Genomic DNA, 22,820 nt, shown 5'->3' with positions numbered 1-22,820 from the left:
AATCCTATTACCCTATGCTCTGTCAAGGCCTAGAGGTCTGTCCGTGCTTTAGAGGGTCGGGCCCATTTGACATCCTCCCTGGCTCCTGTTATGAATGGCCCTTATTTCTTGCCTGGATGTCTGGACCGGGGTTTTGTGGTCTGGTCTAATCTGGGGCTGGTTAACTTGGGTGATCTGTTTAGAGGCCGGACGCTTCTTTCCTTTCAGCAGCTTCAACAATGTTTTGGCATTCAAAATGTGGAATTCTTTAGATACCTGCCACTGAGGCACTTTATAATTAATGACACCACCCTATTGTTGGACCCTACTAGGTCCGCAGTGGAGGATGCTTTGTCCCCCCAACAGTCTGGAAAATCCTTCCTTTTACAAGGTTCTTAACTCTAGCTCAGCCCCTCGCTTCCTGGCTGCTAAACAGGCCTGGGAAAGAGGCCTAGGCTGCTCAATAAATGATCCAGACTGGCAGGAGATTTGGGCCTGTGCCTCTAAGATATCTGTCTGTAATTGGGCTAAATCTATTCAGTTAAAAATTGTTCATCGGGCATACATCACACCCTCTTTAAAAAGTAAAATAGATGTAAACTCCTCCCCTTTATGCTGGAAGTATAATGCAGAGAAGGGTGACTTTGTGCATTGTTTTTGGTCATGTGTGAAAATTCAATATTTCTGGTCGGATGTTGCAAAGGTATGTCGCCGTGCTGACGCCTCTCCCGATCTTTTTATCTACCTGGTGAAAAACCACAACGAACGACTCGAGACAGACTTCTTCAATAAATCAACTTCTTTATTCCAACCCCTGCGCAGAAGGTCAGCATAAAGCGTCTTGCAGATTCCAAGGGCAGTCCTTCGAACTGTTACATTTATAATATTCCAAAGTTCCTTATTTACCTCCCACCTTTCCTGTTATTCTGTTATCACGTTCGCCTATACGTCATACACAGTTTGGATCAAAACAGCTTCTTCCTCATCTCTCATCTTCTACCTTTCCTTTTAAGGTCTGGCCCTACCTTTAACCCCTTTCTTAATTGCATATCTTAATTGTGAATGTGTGTGTGTGATGTACATGTCTTTGTCTGCAATGTGTGTGTGTTCCTGTCTGCACTGTAGGGGTGTGTGTGTGGGGGTCATGTCAAGTGTCATGAGTGTGCGCTTTGTAGGTGTCAAGTGTGTGTTGTGCCGGGTGTTTACGCTCTCCTCCTCAGTCTGCTTTTTGTCTATACTTACCTAATGTGTTAGACTGTTCTTAACGCTGCCCTTTTGCCCCCCTCTTATCTATTGCAACTTCTGGGCTATTTCTATGCATCTTTTTTCTGTAATGTTGCTTCAACTATTCTTGCTCCCAAGGTCACACAGAGGCCTGCTTAAAAGTATAATGTTTAAACAGTATAATGCTAAAAAGCTATATAATGCTATATAATTCCACAGGTACTTTCAGTTATTTTCAGCTATGTTGTTCCTCTGGACCCTCTCTGTCTTATACTGGGAGTAATGGACAATCTGATTATCAAAGGCAAGCACAAGAGACTGTTCCAGCTGTTATCTTTTGCGGCCAGGAAGAATAACCTGCTCCTCTGGGGCAGGCCAGCAATCCCCAACTAAGAAATCCTGGCATAGCATTGTTATGGACTGTATTCCCAATGAATATATTGTATTTGTATGCTCAACACCACCTTGGACTCTTTCCACAGAACCTGGGACCCATATCTGAAATACGTTGGACCTGTACTGTCATCCTCACTCTAAAAACTAAAACTGACATTGACTGTCAAAAAACTGACAAAATTTTTGAGGCAACACTTTTACACTTAAAAACTAAAAAGAGAAGAGCCTTTTCCCTTTTAGCTCAAAGCCTTACATACTTGAAGGATAAATGGCAAACCAGGTGTCACGGTTCTGGGTCAGTTTGACACAGTATTTTGAGTTATTATGTTTTGATTTATTTTTGAATGATGGATTGTTCTTTATGTTTCTCTGGTGCTTTGTTGGTTTTTATGATGAATCAGTGTTTCAGGTTGTATTTTGTTATTATCGCCAGTTTTGTTCAGTGTCTAGTCTGTCTCACTCTGTCAAGTCAGTGTCCTAGTAAAGTGTGTCTTGTTTCCTGTTTTACTTTGAAGGTTCATGTTCCTGTCTTATGTCAGTGTGTGCAGCTTTGCTCCTCCTGTCTCGTTAGTCCAATTTCTCCCAACTGTGTCTCCCTCCTGTTGCCCATTCCCTGATTACCACCTTGTGTATATTAGCCCTGTGTTTTCATATTCTCCGTGTCGCGTTGCATCATCAGATTATGCCTGTGTGTTTCTGTTCTCAGTATTCAGTGTTCATTTCATGTTTTGTTTTCGTGCCAGCAATAAAGCTGAGGTTTTGAGTTGTATTCAGTGTCCGAGTCTCGCATTTGGATCCTCATCTCCATCCGCCTGCACACAGAGCCCTGACACCAGGAGAGCAAACACAGCTCAGAGTATTAAAAAAAACAAAATGAACAAAACAATGAAAAAGGCTCATGGTACTCAACCACTCTATTGTGTTTTACTTACATATTTTTAGCTATAGTTGCTGACAATAAATAATACTGGTATTATCTAGTGGCTCAAATGAAGAATGACTCATTAAATACGAGCAGAAACATTTAAACAAAATGAGGAAGTACATCAACAGCAAGTTGCAGACACATTTTCTGTAACCTGTGTACGTACACAATGTGTATGTACGTTTCTGCAGGACAAAGAAGAACACAGAAAATCTGAGATACAAATACAAATGTGAATGAGAAAAAGGTTAGTGTGTGAGTGGGTCAAGTCAATCTAGAGGAGGTAGGAAGGCAGAAGCGGATGCTTCTAAAGTGAGAGCAGAGTGCATGATAGGAACATAAAAATCAGACTGAGTGAATAAAAAAAGACAGAAAACCAAAAACATCACAGGTCTGTTTGCTTTGTCATTGAAACATCTAAACAGAGATGTGTTTCAGTCGCTCTGTTTCTGCTGAAATGACGCACTGATTTTTACTTTGTCGTTTCTCCTCTGTAGCAGTCTGATCATTTTTTACATTTTAATAATTGTGTGTATATATATACATATATATATATATATATATATATATATATATATAAAACTAAACCCCTTATAAAAAGCGAATTTCTAGTTTGATCTTATATTTGTGTAATAATGGATTTCTTTTTATATATATTTTTCCAGGTGATGACAGTCCAGTCTTTGAACATCATGACAGACATCATGTTACTGAGTCTCCTCTTTATTCCAAGTGAGCCGTCTCATTTCAGTCATTTATAGTCTGACAAATCAGTGCAGATAGAGAAACTTTACAAAGTCACACATTGTATACTGAAGGAAAACTGTCTACTGTTGGAGAAAAAATAAACACATGTCCTAAACTAATTTGTCATAATTGTGTTTAGATATACATTTATGTTCCTGATTACAAACAATTTCAATATGTTATGAAAGCTTTCAACAATCCACACTGAGCTACATCTTTTCACATTATTGATTTATCAAACTGTGTTTGATATGAAACCACAGATTCTCCTTGGAGGCCCAATATTACAATCCCAGGTGATCTGAAGGAGAAGGAGTCTGTCACTATAACCTGCTCAGCTCTCACTCCCTGTCCACACTCCCCTCCTCAACTCACCTGGAATCTCCAACAATACTCTCACAACAAAATAGTGGAAAACACAGATGGAAACTTTACAACTAAAATCCAGCAGAACATCACTCTGTCAGACACACATGATGGAAAGAAGATCAGCTGCTCTGCCAGATATCCTGTGAACCAAGGAAACGACACCAAGACAGCAGAGACAGAAGAGACTCTCAGTGTTTCATGTAAGACAATCAGAGTTTGTTGTTGAACTGAATCCTATAGGACAACATGATTTGTGGGATATGACTTTCTTATTTTTTTTCTCCAGATTCTCCTAAAGACACCTCAGCATCCATCAGTCCATCAGCTTTGGTGTCAGCAGGCAGCTGGGTGAACCTGACCTGCTCCAGCAGAGCCAAACCTCCAGTCAGCAGCCAGCAAGTAAATCAGAAGAAGAAGAAAACATCCATTATGGAGAGATCAGCTTCTCTGTGCTGAGAAATGAAGCATCAGATCAGGACAAAGGACAGCAGGAGGATACAGTGTATGCACAGGTGAAAGTCAACATGTCTGCTTTCACATCTTTTGTTTTTAGGTAACTGTTAAAGTGTATAAATAGATGTTGCAGCTGTCCAATAACGAACTAGTTTACATGAAACTCAGGAAGTTTCAGCAGAAGACTCAAAACCTCCACATACTGTAGCATTTTTAAAATTAGTTTTCTTATCATCATGTTCATACACTATTTATCTACTGGTGCCCTGCCTTGCTATAGGGTTTCTTTTTTCTCCGAAAAGTAGTACTTTGGGGTTTGTTATTCCTGATCTGTCTTGTAATTAAAGCTGATTTTAAGTTTGTTTCTTGTTTTCTGAGTCCTGCATGTTGGCTCCTGTCTGCCAACTTTGACAATAGCCACCAAAATTGGGTTGCTCGGTTGTTGAAAAACTACATGCTTTGTGTTTGCAGTACAGTCACAGAATTCTCAGTAAGGGTTTTGTGACACAGTAAATCCTGGGTAGGTGTATTACAAAGGGTAGTGTGGTATGTTGAGCTTAAAGTCAGTTTTCAGTGTCTTGAAGATGATGTTTTATTCTGCCCAGATCACCAAAGATATTCATAGTTAACATAAGCTGGTCCACAGTGGGTTAGGTTCAAAGTTTTGGTCTAAAATTGTGTGAATGTTTCATATGTTCACTAATTCTTGAAACATTAGTATGTGATACAGATCACAAAAAATGCCTGGGATGGCCTCAGAGAGCTGAAAGAGTCAGAGCCCAAAGCAAAATTAGTTTTGCCTGTTGATAATATGGAATAATGATCATTCACACTCCTATTATAAACTTATTTCATTTTCTAAGTTGTAAAATTGTAATCCACAGTCATGAAAGCATACAACAGATTTGTAAATGTGAAGAATTTTTTTTAATAATGTTTAAAAAAAAAATTGAACCAATTTCCCTTACAAGAAAAGTGATGCATAAAACCTCAAAGTCAATTGTCAGCCTGGAAAGGTTTTTACCCATCTCTGGTTTTTAATCTAAAATGGTATTAAGGTCAGCTACAACTTGGATAATGAATGTCACTGGCTCACTAAATGTAACAAAATACACAAACATGAAATAGATAAACTTCTTTGTCTTTTTTAGTTTTAGATAATCAGAATTGGGATACTTTAATAATCCCAAAGGAAATGATGTGGATTACAGTAGATTAATACAATATATTACAAAGTTTAAACATTTCAGAACATTTCAGTACAAATCGCTCAATTATAACTTTCAAGAATATTACAGAGGTGAAGTATATATGATGGACATTTTACTCTAACCTGCGAAACTTTGTCATTTGTTATTTTACTGTAAAGCATGTGCAAAAGGGTGTAACTATTGGAGTGTGTACGGTGTGTTAGATGGGGGAGTTGTACAGGGAGATATAACAGGCAGGAATGATTTCTTTTCTTCAGTGGTCCTTTTTTGTAATCTCAGTCTCTCACTGCAGTGCTCCTGTGACTAGCCAGCGTGTCATGGAGTGGGTGGGAGTTATTATCCAGCACTGTCCTTATTTTTGATAACATCCGCCTCTCAGACACCACCCTAAGGGAGCTCCAGCTCCGTCCCCACAACATTACTGGCATTGCAGATCAGTTTATTGAGTCCTTTGGCATCTGCAACGCTTAACCTGCTGCCCGAGCATGCACCAGCATAGAGGATGGCACTGGTCACAACACACTCATAAAATACCCTGAGCACTGTCCAACAGATGTTGAAGGACATCATCCGCCTCAGAAAACATGGTAATGTTTACCTCCACAATGTAAAGTGTGTACAAAAAGTGTAATTGCAACAATAATGTGTAGAAACAATAATTTAATTCAACAAGTGAAAACAAGTGAAAAATGCTTGAGAATATTTGAAATTACATGTATTTGACTAAAATCAACAAGTTCCTTGGTATATGAGTATATCTTATTATATTATAATTAGATCATATGAACTGAAATTAAATTTATACATGTGACAGTTTTTTCCTCACCTGATGCATTAGCCTCAGCTGAGTCTGAGGAGGAAAATGACCCTGTACTGATTCAAACAATCACATTTGGTGCTCTGATATTAATTCGTTTTTCAAGCTACTTTTACCTTTAGATTTTGTCTTTTGTCCTGCCCAGCAGGACCTCAACTCGGCTGACCAGCAAGGAGCCCAAGGGCAAAGAAGATGAGACCAAGGTGCCAGGCCATGAACAGAAGGGCAAGAATGATAATACAGAGGAGCAGGTGCTGTTCATGGGGGAGGACCAGATGGACCCAACACTGGGCTCCAAGTCTCAAACCCAACCCAGGAAAGATGAGGGAAGAGGATGAGAAGATGCCTCAGCATCAAAGATCTGTCAGCAACCACTAGAACATGGCCAAAATAAAACATTAATGAGACATCTATCTTTCCATTAAATCTGAATAAATATTGAGTGTAAACATCTGAAATAACTGCTAAGCCTCCCTTCCTTTCAAGACAAACCTCCCCAACTGACAAAATGAAGTACACTTGTGCAGTCCACCAGTTTACACAGACACAGCAGGTCAACACAGAATAAGCTGCATATATTTTGCAAATAGCACATAACAGATCAAGTTAACTGCATTTTTAGAAGTACTCTGACAAGATGCTTATAAGATGAGTAATAATTGTTCGTTTTCCCCTACACTATCAGAAAATTACTTAAACATTAAAATGACTTACGCAGTACTTAACATTACTTACAGTTCAATAATTTCCTTATTTTCTGTTGCAAATGAAAATTGCAAATGAAATGCACTGAAATTCCATTTAATTACAGGGGAAGTACGAACTTTATCGTTGGCCATAAGTGTTTCAAAACTGTCCAGTTGCTCTGTAAATTTGTCTAAATCTGCAGTTTTGCAATTTTTTTTTTAGATGAACAGGATGTGGCAGTCATGGTATTACCTGCACATGTTAAAAATCTACTAAACATACAGTAAACATTTCACCAAGCTGTCAGTTATTCAGTCTTAATTCCATTAGACAAAGGGGATTTAAATCTCGTGGCGTTATATCATAACACAGTAACTAAAGAATCCGCAAGAGAAGATAATTATTGTTTGGAACTCTTAAGCTCAGGTATCAACAATCAGCTGTCTGCTGAACAACAGCTTAATTGTATTTACTGCAGTGTTACTGTGTAGTTTTCATTCTGACCGAACCACTCCAAGTGATAAAGTGCCTGCTTTTTGCTGATTCACTTCACTGATGAACAGCTGACAGAGTAAAAAGGGAACATTTGAGTACATAGGGGAAGTTGGTCAGTGGGGTTCTGACACTGTTTGTAGGTGCTGTGAGAAAGCAGACACACAATATTTTGCAAACAAATGTCTTGATTATGTGGCCTACTATCTGTTAAGCAACTACGAAAGTTATGTGTTCAAGAAATTTACTACAGGACCTGAGGCATTGTAGCAGAAAATGACACTGGAACAAAATGATTCACCTCTCAGTGGTTTTCAATTTTGTGTCTGATTGATGTGAATTCTGCCGTCAGTAAATGACTAATACAGTTTTTGTTGAATCACTTAATCAATTAACAAGATAACGTCATTAATAATTAAAGTACTCTTTAGATCTTTATGTCAATTAAGTGTATTAAAGTCCTAATTATGTGCATAATAATTTTATACACAGATTAATACAATAATAACAATGACAACCGTAAGTATTTGAATAAGCATCTTGTAGGCCAGAGTAAAAATCTTAAAAATAAATGTAAAAAAACCACTTGAGTTTGACTCAAGACTGGTGTATAAAACACAAAGTATTTATTTTGGTAAAGCTTAAGAAGCAAAACATGCAAGGACATGAATATGATCAAGATCAGAACGGGTAGGGGAAAAGCTGTGGTTCCTCCTGTGGTTGACATGCTCTGCTAGGCCTTTACTGCAGCCACCTTCAACTGCTGCTTGTTTGTGGGTCTCTTATGCCTTCAGTTTTGTGTGTAATAACTGAAAGCATGCTCTGATGGCTTGACTAGCTCGGCCTTTCTTATCTCATTTCTTTGTTTTCAAGAAACTTGTATGTTCTATTTGCAGTCACATTGTCAATAAATACTAGAGATGCAGTTTCATGCTACACCTAAACCATACCATTGCCCCCATCATGGTTGGCAGATAATCCTGCATGCATCTTAAGTTATTATCTTATCTTTATCTATAGTTTTGCCTCATGATTGTGGTGCAAGTTCATCTTGGTTTCATCTGTCTGAAAATATTTTATTTCAAAAACTGTGCATATTTTTTAACCTAATCTGGCCATCCTGTTCTTGAGTGTAACCAGTGTTTTGCACCTCGGTGGAAACTTTCTGTATTTCCATTCGAGTCTTTGGGTTCCCACTTTAACACTGATATAAATTTCCTCCATAGTATTCTTGTTCTTTTTTGTATGCCGTGGAGGGTTTTTCTTTTCTTAATTATATCATATTACAGCTCTCCATATATTAGTCCTTAGATGTATAAGGGATTCTTTCAAATGAAAAGTTGTTATTATTTCATATTTCAGCTAGTCTTCAAAAGCATGTTATTAAAATCAGGCCATTTACATTTTTCGACTTATCTTTTATAAATCTGACAAAATTGCTCTTTTTGTATTACTACCCTAAACTTCTATAAGTGGTTTAAAAATGACCCACATTTATTTCCTATGAAATTTCATGTGAACCTTTAATTCTTGTCAGTTGTGACTGTCAATACTATGGATTTTGTTGACCACAGTGTCTCACAGATTTATTTTACACAGCAACAATAAACAGATAGCATTCAGAGAGCAATTCATCGGTGATTGTGTCACTGCAAACAAACAGCTTGCACCATCGGGAGGGAAGTGAAAGTTTCTTCAGTACATGCCAGACAAGCCCTAGTATGGCCTTAAGATCCTCTGGGTTTGTAACGCACACATGGTCAATTCAGTAAACGCAATGGGAGCTGACAGTGCATTAAGGAGAGATTGTTAGAAGGAATTGAACATGATTTATTGATGTAAAGAATTCAGCAGAAACATGACTGGAGTAGTGATCTCACAATCGGCTTTACAGTGTCAGAAAGTGGAAGTGATATAAATCTTAGATTAGCCACAAACACCTGGGAAGCAGAGATGAGTGACTAAAGATCTTATTAAACGCACGCATTAGCTTCACTACATGCCATCTTCTGGTTTTGTGATGCACACATCTCCTATGCAATAGATGGAATGGTTTATATGGGAATATAACCAGGAGAAACGGTTCAGAACTATCAAAGGGGAAATATTGTCCAGAGGTTGTGCAGTAGATTCAGAAACACAGGGCATAACATCACCACAGATAACTTTGTTTTTGTTGTGCCTTTATGCCGTCTCCTGGAGAAGGATCCTCACTCTACACCAGAGTCCCTACAATAGTAGGGACATAATTAGATTCATTGGAAACTTTACAATGGTCAGCTATGTCACATAGCTGTTGTATTCCTGAGCATGATGTGTCACAATAAAATGGTTGATGAAAATACCAGAAAGGAAAAAAAGACAAGAGTTACACAAACATGAACACACATTGTTATGCTGTAAGTTTTATGTAAAAAAACAAAAAACAAAATAAAAATTGAAAATATTTTAAACATTCAATGTGTTATGGTCTGGGTGAGTGCCAGTGTTTTTCCACAGAGCTGGCAGTTCCTGTGTTCCTGCTCATTGCTCTCAACTATGGGTAATTAAGCTGTTGACTTATAAGGCCAGCGCTCTCAACTTCTCTTGGCCAGATTCTCAGCTAACCACAGCTAGTGCAGGCCACCGCTGTGTTTTGTAAACATCATAGTAAATTGCTTTGCATTACATTGTACCTCTCATTCACAGCTACTCACCAGGTTACCAGACACAAATCCTCGCCATAGAACCTGCATTTGGGCGCTGGAGCTATCGACAGTCTTCATGGTCATGGTTTTTGCTCACTCCACGCACCTGCCTGCCTCTCTGCCTCAACATCAGGAGATTTGGATTTCTTACCACTCATCCAGACCACTCTCCTCTCCACTCTACTGATACACCTGTGGCAAGTAAGCAGCTTCAAGGAAAATTCAGAGTCAATATCTACCAGCATTCTCTTGGAACCATACCTGAACTTGTTTACTCTTGTTTCAGTGTCTCTGACCCCCCATCTGGTCTCTCCCTTTGGCCCCAAAATCACAGAACTGCCGTTTCCACAGTTGAAATCTCACTTGTTGTTTGCATAGCTCAGGTTGCCATAGTTTTGGCTTTGTTCACGGCACAAGTTTGAACTCACTGCTCAGTTCACAGTTGAATAGCTTCATTGCATACACTTGTATTGTACATGAACTTTGTCACTTAAACGTTCCTTGTGCTCCATCTGTGTCCTGCATTTGAGTCCTTTTCTCTCGAGTCAGCTACAACTGTGACAAAAGGATTCTTGTGTGGACCAAAATGTAAAATAAGTGTCATAAAAACAGACTGATTTTAAAATGTGTCATGTTTGACTCACTTATGGAAGAGTGTAGGGTTCAGTCATGCATCTAAGGGTTAGGTCGATTGGTAGCACTTCAGAATCAGAATATCTTTATTGTTATTGTAACAAGTACAACAAAATTAAGTGCAGTCCCTGCAGTGTCAATAGGGAAAATTTTAAATATAAATACAAAACAATAATATAAAAAAGAAGTAGAGAACAGTCATTCAGTACATAAATAAAACCTTATTGCACAAGATGTCACCCACTGCAGTGTACTTCTCAGGTTAAACTGGTGATGGCGTGCCATTCAGTACCCTAACAGCTACACGGTAGAAACTTTCTGTCTATTTGTTTTTGATCGTCCTGTATCCTATGCCTCACAGCAGTTGGAACAGATCATGAGCGGGGTGTGTGGAGTCATTCACGATATTTCCTGCATTCCTGAGGCGGCGAGAGCTGTGCAGTTTGTCCAGTGAGGCTAAAGAACAGGTGATCATCCCCTGGGCAATCTTTAAAAGTCCCTGAAGTGTTTTCTTCTGTGCTGTTGTGCAGTTGGAAAACCAGACACAGAAGCAATAGCACAGGATGCTCTCGATAGAACATAAATAGAAGGACACCAGCAGCTTGTGAGGGATGCTATTTTTCCTGAGGACTCTCAGGACGTACAGTCTCTGCTGAACCTTCTTTCCCAGCTCTGCTGTGTTCACACTCCCAGGGGTCCTTATATAATGATGTTCACTATTACAACAACACAACAACAACAAACTTTATTTATATAGCACATTTAAAAACCAGTGGAGTACCAAAGTGCTTAACATACTTTGTCACGGTTCTGGGTCCGTTGGACCCAGTATTTTGAGTTCATTATGTTTTGGTACTTTTGCATCATGGATTTTCCTTTATGTTTCTCTGGTACTTGGTGTTTCAGTTATCTTGGTGTTTTTCTATATTATGATTTATGATCTGATACTGTTGTGATTATGATTATCATTTAGTAGCCTTTGGTCAGTGTCAAGTCTGTCTCTTTCATGTCTGTGTCTTACGTTGTCAAGTTCCGGTTATCATGTATGCATCTCATTATGTTTCCTATTTTATTTGGAAGAGATCCTGTGCTTTTATATCATGGTTTATGTTTTGAGTCCTTTGATGTACTGTTTCTTGTTTCCCTGGATCTCAGTTATGGTTATCTTAGCTTTAGCTCTTTGGCTTTGTTATATGGCTTCCCTGTGTTCCATGTTATGTCCACTGTGATGTTTTGTACCACGTTTCAGGTTCCTATGTTCTGTCTCCCCAGTTGCTGTTTAGTTTGCGTGTTTTAGAATTCAGTCAGTGTGTTTCCTGTTCTACTTTGGAGGTCCATGCCTCATGTGAGTGTTTCTAGCTTTGCTTGTCTCGTCAGTCCTGATTTCTCCCAGCTGTGCCCTCCTTCTGTGTCTCATTCCCTCGTTATCCCTCTGTGTATTTAAGCCCTGTGTTTCTCTTTGTCAGTGTCGTAGTCTCCCTCATGCTGTGTGTGATTCTCCCTGTGGTTCCTGGTATACTTTATGTTTAGCTTTCCCAGTTTAGTTTAGTACTGTTTTTGTGTTTCACCTTTTGCCAGCATTAAAGCTGTGTTTTTGAGTTTACGTTTTGTCTCCGTGAGTTTGCGTTTGGGTCCTCTCCTGCCTGCCACACAGCCGAAACATGACATACTTAGCATATTAAGCCTTATTAAGGTATTAGTATGGTAGTAGCAGGTGTGTAATTTATCATTGATAAAGCTTTACTCATCTTCATTATGTTATCTATAAATACAGATATATTATTATAGCTGTGATCATGATTATTTAAATCCAAGAAGACAGTAGTGAGGAAGGAAGGTATGAAGTACTTCCAGGGTCCTTAATCACCAGAAAAGCTTGATGGCTAACATGTGTTTACAAGTAAATGAGTTAGTAATGTCTGTTTAAAAGCTTTCATGTGATTATTTTCATGTTGGATTTCAATAAAATATCTCCCTCTGCTGTTACTGCAGATTACTGCAACTTACTGCAACATCTGAATGAGGGTCCGTTTCACACTTCACTCAACAAATCATGAAATAGACAGGGTGGATCAGTGTGTCTGTTACACGTTTTGCTGTGATACTGGGTTAAACTAGAGCAAGGAATCTCACATTACCCGAATTTTATTCTCTTTTTATTGACTTTTGGTGATTTTAAAATGTGTTTTAAAACTCTCACACTATTTAATTTGTTGTTCAGCTGGAAGCTCTCAGTGGATCTTGTTTACAAACCCCATGTAACTTCAGTGAAACTGAAACAGAAAAGTTCCAGCATTAGATCTGTCTGTGGATTGTGGATGAAAAATCATTCTAATGTTTTTAAACATTTACAGAAAATTAGATCTTCAACAGCAGTGAGACAGTTAACATCTATCCAATGAAGATTACAGGAGACCTGCAACAGAAAGACTGAATCACTCTGTTTTCCAATTCAATCACAACTTACACAAACACATATGACTTCAGCTGTTTGTGATCCTCTTAAAATAACAACTGAAGGAGAGAAAGTTTTCATGTTAATATAATATGTCAGATGTTACAGAGATCAGACTGTTTAAATGTTTTCTACATATAGTTCAGGTTATTCAGCAATTTCTGCACCACTGTGATCATAGTGGACGGAAAAAACTGGCACTTACTGCATTTACTGACTTTACACCTGTCAGGTAAAAGAGTGAATCCTGAATGACCAGTTTTCTCTGTTATGATATAGCAAGCGTCGGCGTGGCATTTGGAATGGGGGAGGGAGGTGAGTGTACATCTGTGTCAGTTTGCATGCGTATGCAAAGATGACACAAGTGCTTTACAGCATTAACATCTATGGTTGCTAATTGTGACACTGGTGTAAATATTCATCTTATATTAGCGACATTTCTCCAGAGAAAAACTCATTTTTGTTCCTGAGGATTCCAAATAAGCAGCTAAACAGTCAGCATATCAGCATTTTTACTCACCAGTGATTCTCAGCCTATCACAACAAAAGTGATGTTGTGATGGTGACGAGTGAAACCAATATGTAAATAAACTTCTCAAAAGAGTTTTTTCAGTTTATGTATAGCAAATCTATTAAACTGTTAATGGAGAATATAGTGGTAAAAAATATCTACAGGGAGTCCAGTTTGTGCTTCTCCCAAAATCTCCTAAAGTTTGTATACTGTATTTAAATGAAATTCATTAATCCTCTTTTTCTCATTTGAAGTCAAACTTTTGACATTTCACATTTAACTATCACAAATGAAGTCCAGCTGTAAAGTTACAGCAGTACTACTGTAACTGTGGACTTGAATGTGGAAAGAGCTGTTTCTGAAAAATTTAAATGCTCATCACATCTGTTAATATTGAAAAAGTGAAGGCAGCATTTATTTCATGTAATTTAATTTGCTGACTTGATGAATATCAAATATGGAATTAATAATTCTTCACTTTATGGTTTTATATTTAGTTTATGTATTACTTGTGCCGTTTATTCCAGCAGGGTGAGCTGTTGGTGCACTACATAAAATAACATTTACAACTCACAGCATACGAGTATATCATTTAAGGATGTAGATAATTTAAGTAGAAATCATACAACAACAAAGTAATATCTTCTTAATATTTATTTTTAAATGAGATTAAAAAATAATTAAACTAAAAATTAACCTTTATGGAGTCTTTTATCATTTTATCAGCAGTGAAAACACAAAAACAAACAACATGACAACGAATCTTAACAATGTAGAGAAACAGTGGTCACAGTGTGTCTCTGACCAGCAGTCAGTGACGTTTTCAATCAATCCTTCCTTGTCCTGTAATTCACTTTCCAACCATATCTACGTCTTATAAAAGGCCTTTGCGTAACCTCTCCTGTAAACTAAACCAAGCAGCAAAGGACAAGATAAAATATAAAGCATGTAAAAAATAAGAACATTGAAATACATTAAGAACAAAACTCCTCACATTAGTGGCCTCTTTTTTTCTTCACAGTTTCTTTTTCTTTTACAGAAGAGTCTACTTCAAAATGCGTGACATGTAAAGAGAAGGAAATGTGAAATGTGTCACTTATGCAAGTGAAGGAGAAAAAACTATGACGGCTAAAAAAATGTATTTAATTTCAGTTCATTGTTATTTCTATAGAACTAATTCACAATAACAGTATAGATGTATAGTATCGAGGTATATTGCAAATATTAGACAGATAACCCCAACAATCAATGATCCCCTATGAGCAAGTACTCATAGGCAACAGCAGTGAGGAAAAACACCCTTTCAACATAAACAAACTGCCAGCAGAACCAGGCTCAGGGAGTAACAACATCTGCCATGGTTGGTTTGTGGATGAAGGGAAAGAGAAGAGTAAATGGAGGTTATAGAGAGAGAACAAAGAGTAAATGGCATGCAGTAGTGGTATATAAACATACTCTGATGTTCATGTTCTTCTTAAAGTGCTGGCTGTCTTATTGGTGTCCAAAAAATAACTTGGACTCCCTAAAACATGAGTTGAAAACTGCAGCTTCTCTCCTCCTGTTATCCCCCCCAAACCCATCCTCTTTGATAAAGTGTCTGCTCCCAGACCCCCCAAAAAACAATTTACACATAAAACAAATGACAAATATAACATCCTCAGCTCTACCAATATTGTGGGTGTTTTTTAATTACAGCCTCAACATGACATTTAATCTATCATTAGACTCAATTGACTTCTCTAAAATATTAAAGACCCCACCCACAATTTCAATCGTTTCTTATAAATATTTAAATGAGATGTATTTCAGAAAATTATGTAATTAAGTTTAAGGATATAATACTTCCACTATTACTTTTTTCAGTACTATGTGCAAAAACAGTACACACACAAAGATTAGTTATCTCATTAATAGTGTTGCATCCTCACTGTATATGACTCTGGGTACTTGGCTCCCAGGTATAACTGTCAAACACTCTCCTTAAAACAATTACCTTCAACACTGCTGATATTTGGAATCACCCTCTCTGATTGATGCTTCTGAGCTTACTTCAGTAATTACTGCCTCTAAATGATCAGTGTCTATTAGATCATATTCCTTTAAGACTGCTAAAAGAAGTCATACCATTTTTAATGCTTCAATCTTAAGTAAGATCAAGCTATCTCTATTATTGGGCTATGTACCACAGTTAAACTGCAGGAATGTCTTAAAGAAATAAAGACCTGGATGACCTCTAAATGCATGCTTCTAAATTCAGATAAAATTGATGTTATTGTACTTGCCCCTAAAAAAATAGTCACTATCCAGATGTTTACTCTGGATGACATTAACTTGGCCTCCTGTAAAATTGTGAGGTCCTTCTTCTGTGGAATCAGCTCCCAGCTTAGACACAGGAGGCAGACACTATCTCTACTTTTAACATTGGGCTTAAAACTTTCCTTTTCACTAAAACATATAGTTAGGGCAGGAACATGTGCATCATCTGCACATGGGCGTAAACAATCAGAGGAGCCTATTCAGCGACAAGTTGCTTCTCCCAAAGTCAAAGCAGACCCAAACAGACTTAAAAAGTCCTTTGTCCCACACGCCATCAAACTGTTTAACTCCTCACTGGAGGGGATAGGGAGGGGAAACAGGGGGACAAGGAGGACAGGAACAACTGAGCTGTAGTGCTTTTTTACACTGTGCAATATTTGCAGTATTTTTTTTTTATATTCGACTGTGCAATATAGTCACTCAAATCTGCAATCCTATTTATACATATTATATATTCTGTATTTATATATATATGTATATGTGTATATTTATGCTTACATCCTTACTCTCATTCCCCTTATTGTGTCTGTAACATGCAACTTCTGTCGAAGCTGTGCTACTGGAAACTGAATTTACCGGAGGAACCCACCCGAAGGATTAATAAAGTTTCATCTATCTATCTATCTATCTATCTATCTATCTATCTATCTATCTATCTATCTATCTATCTATCTGATCGTCTGTCTGTTGAGGAGGTCATTTGGCCATTTAAATCAGCTGTGTTGGATCAAGGACACATCTTAAACCTGCAGTACACTGGCCCTTGAGGCCTGGAGTTGGACAACCCTGTATTAGGCGATTGATGACCCCCTGTGTGAGAGCACTGTAACATCATGATATCAACAACACTGGACGTTCTATCCTGTACTGACGTCAGTAGACAACTTAGGAAAATATAACATTTGATGACAATGTTAGTAAATAATACTAAGATGCTCTGTGATTACTACTATAAACATAATTATTTTTAAGGGTCCTCAAATTAAATTTCTTCTAGCACAACCAAAATGGTTTAAACTCACTTATAGTTGTGATTAAAACTTTCAGGTTTAAGGAAATCATAATTTTCCTCAATTACTTGTGTTTTCATAGCTCCACAAGACCTGTGCAGCTACTTGCCTGCTGTATGATACTCTGAGTTATAAAATCTGTAAAAGTCTGCAAGCTTGGAATAACTCAAGTTAGTGAAAAGTATTTGCGTGTGTGGGTTATTTTGACAGGTAATTTTAAACTTTAAAAATCTATCGCCTGACTTCCTCTATCACAGGATATTAGCAAACTGATTGTACTTCCGCAGAATATTTCTCAACACCTATAGCAAATACGATCAAGCAAACTGACATTGCACTTTCTTAAACAGTATGTCCTCTTCTGTGCTTCCTTATTCTAACAACAGTTAGGCGATGTGTTCCCCTGTAATTCTGGTTAAGAAATTATGTTCACTGTAAAAACCTCTCCTGAGCTGTGTGTGAACATGGTGATAGTCGGCATGTTACTGATGGTCCTCTTTGTTTCAGGTGAGCTGTTTGTTCACTATAAAGGCATTATTGGATTCATTTAAATCATTAACAGCTTTAAGGAACAAAATTAAACGGCTGATAGAGATAAAGCTTTGTTTTTCATACTGTTCATAGTCTGACAGGTAATTGAAATACTTTTTGTTACCAACAGAATCAAAGACATGTTGTTCATGTTACAATAGATTATATTTCAAGCTACAAATATGTAATTTAGCATCATTAATCAAAAAGGGCAGATGGTGAAAATGTCACTGTCACTTCTGGATGAGCTATTATAAATTTAATTTTACATAAACAATTATTTAATTTTAGGAGTACTTTGATTAAAGTTTATATCTTAAGTCCTATGGAGGACAAATTAAAATAATACAAGTTAATGTTTGTAATAAAATTAATTAATTAATAGGTTAGTTGTGACACTGTGTTTACAGGTGCTTTGGCTGATAGTCCTAAGAAAGCAGACCTCTTCATAAATGCATCAAAGAAGCTGGAAGCACTGAGTGGATCTTGTTTGCAAATCCCATGTAGCTTCAGACCCAAAGATGAACAGGAATTTATCAGCACAAGAACAATTATTGGAGTGTGGATTAAAAATCAATCCCAATTTGGCGGTAATCCAAACAATGTGATCTTCAACAGTAGTGCAGCAGTTAACATCTATCCAATGAGTATTACTGGGAACCTGAGTCAGAGAGACTGCACCACTCTGTTTTCTAATTTAACCACCACATACACAGACACATACTTCTTCAGAGTAGAGAGAGAACCATTCAAGGCAACAGCTTCTTGTGATCCTCTTCAAATAACAGTCAGAGGTGAGTGATTTTGAGTTTTTTATTAGAATTATATTTTTACTTTATTGGGTTTATTTGACTTGCCTTCAGTTAAGTTTCATCAGCATTTGTTGAAGAAATATTACATTTCAGTCATAATGATTGTCCCAGAATACAGTTTAATATTGGTCGAATGTTTTATTATTACGCTAAAAAAAATACTTTAATAAATAAATACTCAATAAATCATGACTTTATGAAATTAATAAAGTTATATGTAAATTTAAGATAAGATGAGTGGTTTAGAGATTTTAAACACTGGTATAAACTGCAGTGTGCTCTGTAGTGTTAATATGTCTGTGATGTGAAACCACAGATTCTCCTTGGAGGCCCAATATTACAATCCCAGGTGATCTGAAGGAGAAGGAGTCTGTCACTATAACCTGCTCAGCTCTCACTCCCTGTCCACACTCCCCTCCTCAACTCACCTGGAATCTCCAACAAGACTCTCCCAACAAAATAGAGGAAAACACAGATGGAAGCTTTACAACTAAAATCCAGCAGAACATCACTCTGTCAGACACATATGATGGAAAGAAGATCAGCTGCTCTGCCAGATATCCTGTGAACCAAGGAAACAACACCAAGATAGCAGAGACAGAAGAGACTCTCAGTGTTTCATGTAAGACAATCAGTATTTGTAGTTGGATCCTGTCAACATAGCATTTGATTCATTGGGAAGTCCACTGTTTAGAATGAATAATGGTGATTTCTGTCAATCTTTTTCTCCAGATGCTCCTAAAGACACCTCAGCATCCATCAGTCCATCAGGTTTGGTGTCAGCAGGCAGCTGGGTGAACCTGACCTGCTCCAGCAGAGCCAAACCTCCAGTCAGCAACTTCACCTGGTTCAAGAAGAGCAGAGATGGAGCTGTGAAAGTATCTGAAGGAGAGATTTACAGCTTCAATGTAACAGATGGAGGAGTTTATTACTGTGTGGCCACTAATGATCTGGGTAATCAGACATCAGCAGAGATTAACGTGACTGTTGGAGGTAAAAGCCACTCATGTGTTACATGCTCCTGTTTCTTTTTATCCATTCAAACTCCAAACTTTAAAAATAACTTCAGGTAGTAACCTTTGTTTTTCTTTAGGAGACACACTGTGGCTACTTCCTGGAGTAATCATTGGGATCATTGTACTCTTACTTATAATTCTCCTCTGCTTGATCATCTTTGTTTGGTAAGTATCACACATCAAAGCAGAAAAACACAATTAGCTACTCTCACAGATAATTTAGCTACACATTAAAAATTTCTGTTTTAAGCTTAACTTTAATCACATATATTTAACATACACAGAGATAATTTTCTACTGCCTCTTGTGTCTTCCAGGTCGTTAAAGTCAAAGCAACAAACTCAACAAAGGTTTCTGGTAAGGAAATTACAAAGAAAAAAAAATTCTAGCTGCAGGGTTACTTGACTGTTTTGGCGATTACAGCAGTAACTTCATCAGAGCAGTCTATTTATTTAATAAAACATGAATAAGAATGAACCTAATTCACCGAGCTTTCTGTTTTTTTTAACTCTATAGATTCAAATAAATGAAGAGCAGAAGGTTGATGAACCAGCAAGTAAAAAGGAAGAAGAGGAAGAAAACATCCATTATGGAGAGATCAGCTTCTCCACACTGGCATATGAAGCATCGTCTAACTCAGTGCGGGACAGTGGACAGCAGCAGCATACGGTGTACGCACAGATCAAAAAGCGAGAAAAAAGCTTAAAACAAAGGGCTCACGGCCAAGAGGAACTCTACGCTGAGGTGAAGAAAAAATGAGAACTGTTGTGAAATAATTTTACATTAACATATAAATGCACACATGGTGCCTGTAAATGTGTCATTTTCACTGCCTACAGTTCAGTGAAGTAAAACAACTAAAATCCCATTCCATGGCTTTTTTATGTCCTATTTTCCATGCTAACTTTACACGGCTGTTTTCAGATGATTAACTGTGTTCATGGCAAATGTGACTAAATGAGTAAGTGAGAAATTGCAGCACTCCAAAAAAAAGAACTAGTTTTACACAACAACAGATGCTGTTCTGCAAAACTAAAACTTAAAACCTCAACATACTGTCGCTTTTTTTTAAAGTATATTTTAAGTTATTATGTTCCTAAAGTATTTGCATGCTGCTACGCTGTGTGAGCTGTTGTTTGATTTTGTCAGTTGCATTTTTGAAGTTCTGCTTCCAAATTGTTTTTGTGGCACGCCCCCTGAACTAACAGGTCAAGATGGCAGCACTGAATCTAAACAGAATTAAAACTGTAAACTTTGAATCTGAACTGCCATTGTTCTGTATTTTGTCTCACTAAATAAGCCATACGCAGAGCATTGATCAGGCTCTATCCGTTAACGTGTTTTTTAGAAGTGTTATGCTGCATCACTCCAGATACACATCAGTCCAAGTTCCAACATCTGAGTTCCCAGATGTCTAAAATGCAGCACTGGAACCACAAACCAGTATTCCCATTCATGCTGGTGGGCATTTTCTTTTGGCTGCTCCAGAGTAAGTTTAACACTGCCTATCTGCATCGGGTAATCTAAATGTTCTCCTGGAGAGTTGGAAAGGCAAAGAGGAAATGGAAATGCACGCAATAGGAGTGTCTTTCTCTGGCCTTTCCATGTATAGTTATCAGTTTTCACTGCCAGGGTAGTTACAGCATAATGCAAAAATGTTCAGTGCAAAACCTTTTGTTCCCCACTACCTGAACATGGCATTCAAATTAAAATTCCACTAAGCTGCTGTGAATTAAAGAGGCATTTAGCAGCCTCACCCTCTTAGAGAGCAAAGTCAAAAACCTTTTTAAACTCTACAGTGAACTGGTTTTGGTAATCATTGGATTTGTGCTCAGGCAATGCTTGGGTCAGTTTCAGTGCAGAAGTGCATTTCAGTGTTTGTGTATAACTGTTCAGCTGGTCTGGCCATCAGTGCTCAACTAACAACCTGTGACTCTGCTAGTACTTCACAACACTGATGTGTAACAGCTGTGTGTACAGCTAATGCTCAAGAAAAGCATTCATTCTTTATTATTGTCTTATCTGTTGTTTCATTTCTTCTTTTGTTTTGTTTTAATGTTGAGTTAAGTCAATGTGACAATGTGTTGTTTGTTTTGAAGAGTTAAAAAGCTCTTCATATCCATCTTTGATGTCACTTTTTGGATTTCAGTGCCATCTGCTTCAGTTCTTCATTCAGTGTGTAAAGAGGAAGCATGAAGACACAGAGCTTTCTATGTTGACTGATTTAGGTGGATTTATTTTCTATCAGAGCCAAATGATATAGGTTTGAGTGTTGGGAAAACGGCCATTAAGCTGCACTCTGGGACTGCAGGAAATTTTCCTTCTCAAAAACTGTACTTATGCATCCTAATGAATTACTAAACAGATGTTGTATATTTTTGTATTTGTTTTTGCAGCAAATGTCTTTAAGAAAGCAAAGGATTACACAATATCAGGCACCATGTAACATTTCAACAAATACTGTGATGTAATGCAGTGAGACTGAATTTGAGTGCTCTGAATTTGATTAGAGCGTTCATGTATGTTTATGAAAGGCTGACTAAATCACTCAGAGATCATATTATGGCTTAAATGGGACCCCCCCCCCCCCAAAAAAAAAAAAAATAAAAATGCTCATTTAAAAAATGAGCATTACTTTCTTTTTTTCTTCACTTCTTTAGGCAGGATGGTTTCATGAGAGTTGTTCCCTGCCTGAAGGGTTTTGGTGAAAAGTCATTAAACAGCCAGCAGATGGAGCAGTGTGCTTTTCTGTGTGGTAGATGTTGCAAAAATACTTGTACAGCAGTTGAAGAGCGATGAGAGTGAACAAGACCTTTCCATCACATGTTATGCTGCTCCACATGACTGACCTGTGTGGCATGTTTGCCAAAGTGAATGATTCTCTATGCTATTCTATGCTATCCTCCTTTCAAAAATAAGATAACTTAATTTGAGCTGTAGCATTCAGGTTAGCTCCTTAAATATTGTTATTGGATTTATCGAGTTAAGTACTGCATTTCATCCATCCCTCTTTTTGTATGTGTGCGCAATGATGTAGTTGTGGTTGTGTGGGACGTTTCTGCACCTCTTTGTGTGACGCATCAAGCTGGTTTGTATTTGTGTTAATTTTAATTTTACAGTTAATGATACAGAAGTAATGTTTATGGAGAAGTAAGTAAAGTAAAATTTTATTTATATAGCACATTTCTAGATAGACATCACAAAGTGCTTTACAGATATAACAGATTAAAAGGCAAAAAACAAACAAAGTTAACAAAAAGCAATTTTAAAAAGATAAGTTTTTAGCTGTTTTTTAAAAGTAATCAATGAATCAACGGATCGTAGGTCCTGAGGAAGGGAGTTCCAAAGTCGAGCGGCCACAGTAGCAAAAGCTCTATCACCCCTAGTTTTCAGTCTCGTATACTGAATGACAAGTAGGCCCTGACTACTCGACCTCAGAGACCTACTAGGGGCATAGGGCTGCAAAAGTTCAATAATATATGGTGGTGCTTGTTGTCAAAGAGCCTTAAAAGTTAAAACCAAAATCTTAAAATGGACTCTAGATTCGAC

At 37.6% G+C, this 22,820-nt stretch overlaps 1 protein-coding gene and 1 long non-coding RNA gene across 2 annotated transcripts; both read left to right on the top strand.

The window, feature by feature from the left end:
* Positions 1-8,086: 8,086 nt before the first annotated feature.
* On the top strand, positions 8,087-16,504 carry LOC120736205. Its single transcript, XR_005696435.1, has 3 exons — positions 8,087-8,098; positions 12,332-12,334; positions 15,941-16,504. It is a non-coding gene; the product is annotated as an uncharacterized LOC120736205 (long non-coding RNA).
* Positions 16,505-17,271: 767 nt separating this feature from the next.
* Positions 17,272-21,855, top strand: LOC120736189 (myelin-associated glycoprotein-like). The gene is made up of 7 exons (XM_040036168.1): positions 17,272-17,419; positions 17,854-18,237; positions 18,572-18,877; positions 18,988-19,248; positions 19,349-19,436; positions 19,589-19,628; positions 19,788-21,855. Exons 1-7 carry the CDS (start codon positions 17,338-17,340, stop codon positions 20,028-20,030), a joined length of 1,404 nt encoding a protein of 467 aa, XP_039892102.1. The 5' UTR covers positions 17,272-17,337; the 3' UTR covers positions 20,031-21,855.
* Positions 21,856-22,820: the final 965 nt, after the last annotated feature.

This window comes from Simochromis diagramma, unplaced genomic scaffold (genome assembly GCF_900408965.1).
Source record: "Simochromis diagramma unplaced genomic scaffold, fSimDia1.1 OVJJ01000271.1, whole genome shotgun sequence".
Classification (NCBI taxonomy): domain Eukaryota; kingdom Metazoa; phylum Chordata; class Actinopteri; order Cichliformes; family Cichlidae; genus Simochromis; species Simochromis diagramma.
This window is presented reverse-complemented; position numbering and strand designations above follow the sequence as displayed.

What these genes read in the sequence shown, in the direction of transcription:
- LOC120736189 (XM_040036168.1), top strand. Translation starts at nt 17,338, where the DNA reads ATGTTCACTGTAAAAACCTCTCCTGAGCTGTGTGTGAACATGGTGATA. An exon ending in TCTTCAAATAACAGTCAGAG is followed by an intron (nt 18,238 to 18,571) that starts GTGAGTGATTTT and finishes GTGAAACCACAG; the next exon opens with ATTCTCCTTGGAGGCCCAAT. An exon ending in GATTAACGTGACTGTTGGAG is followed by an intron (nt 19,249 to 19,348) that starts GTAAAAGCCACT and finishes GTTTTTCTTTAG; the next exon opens with GAGACACACTGTGGCTACTT.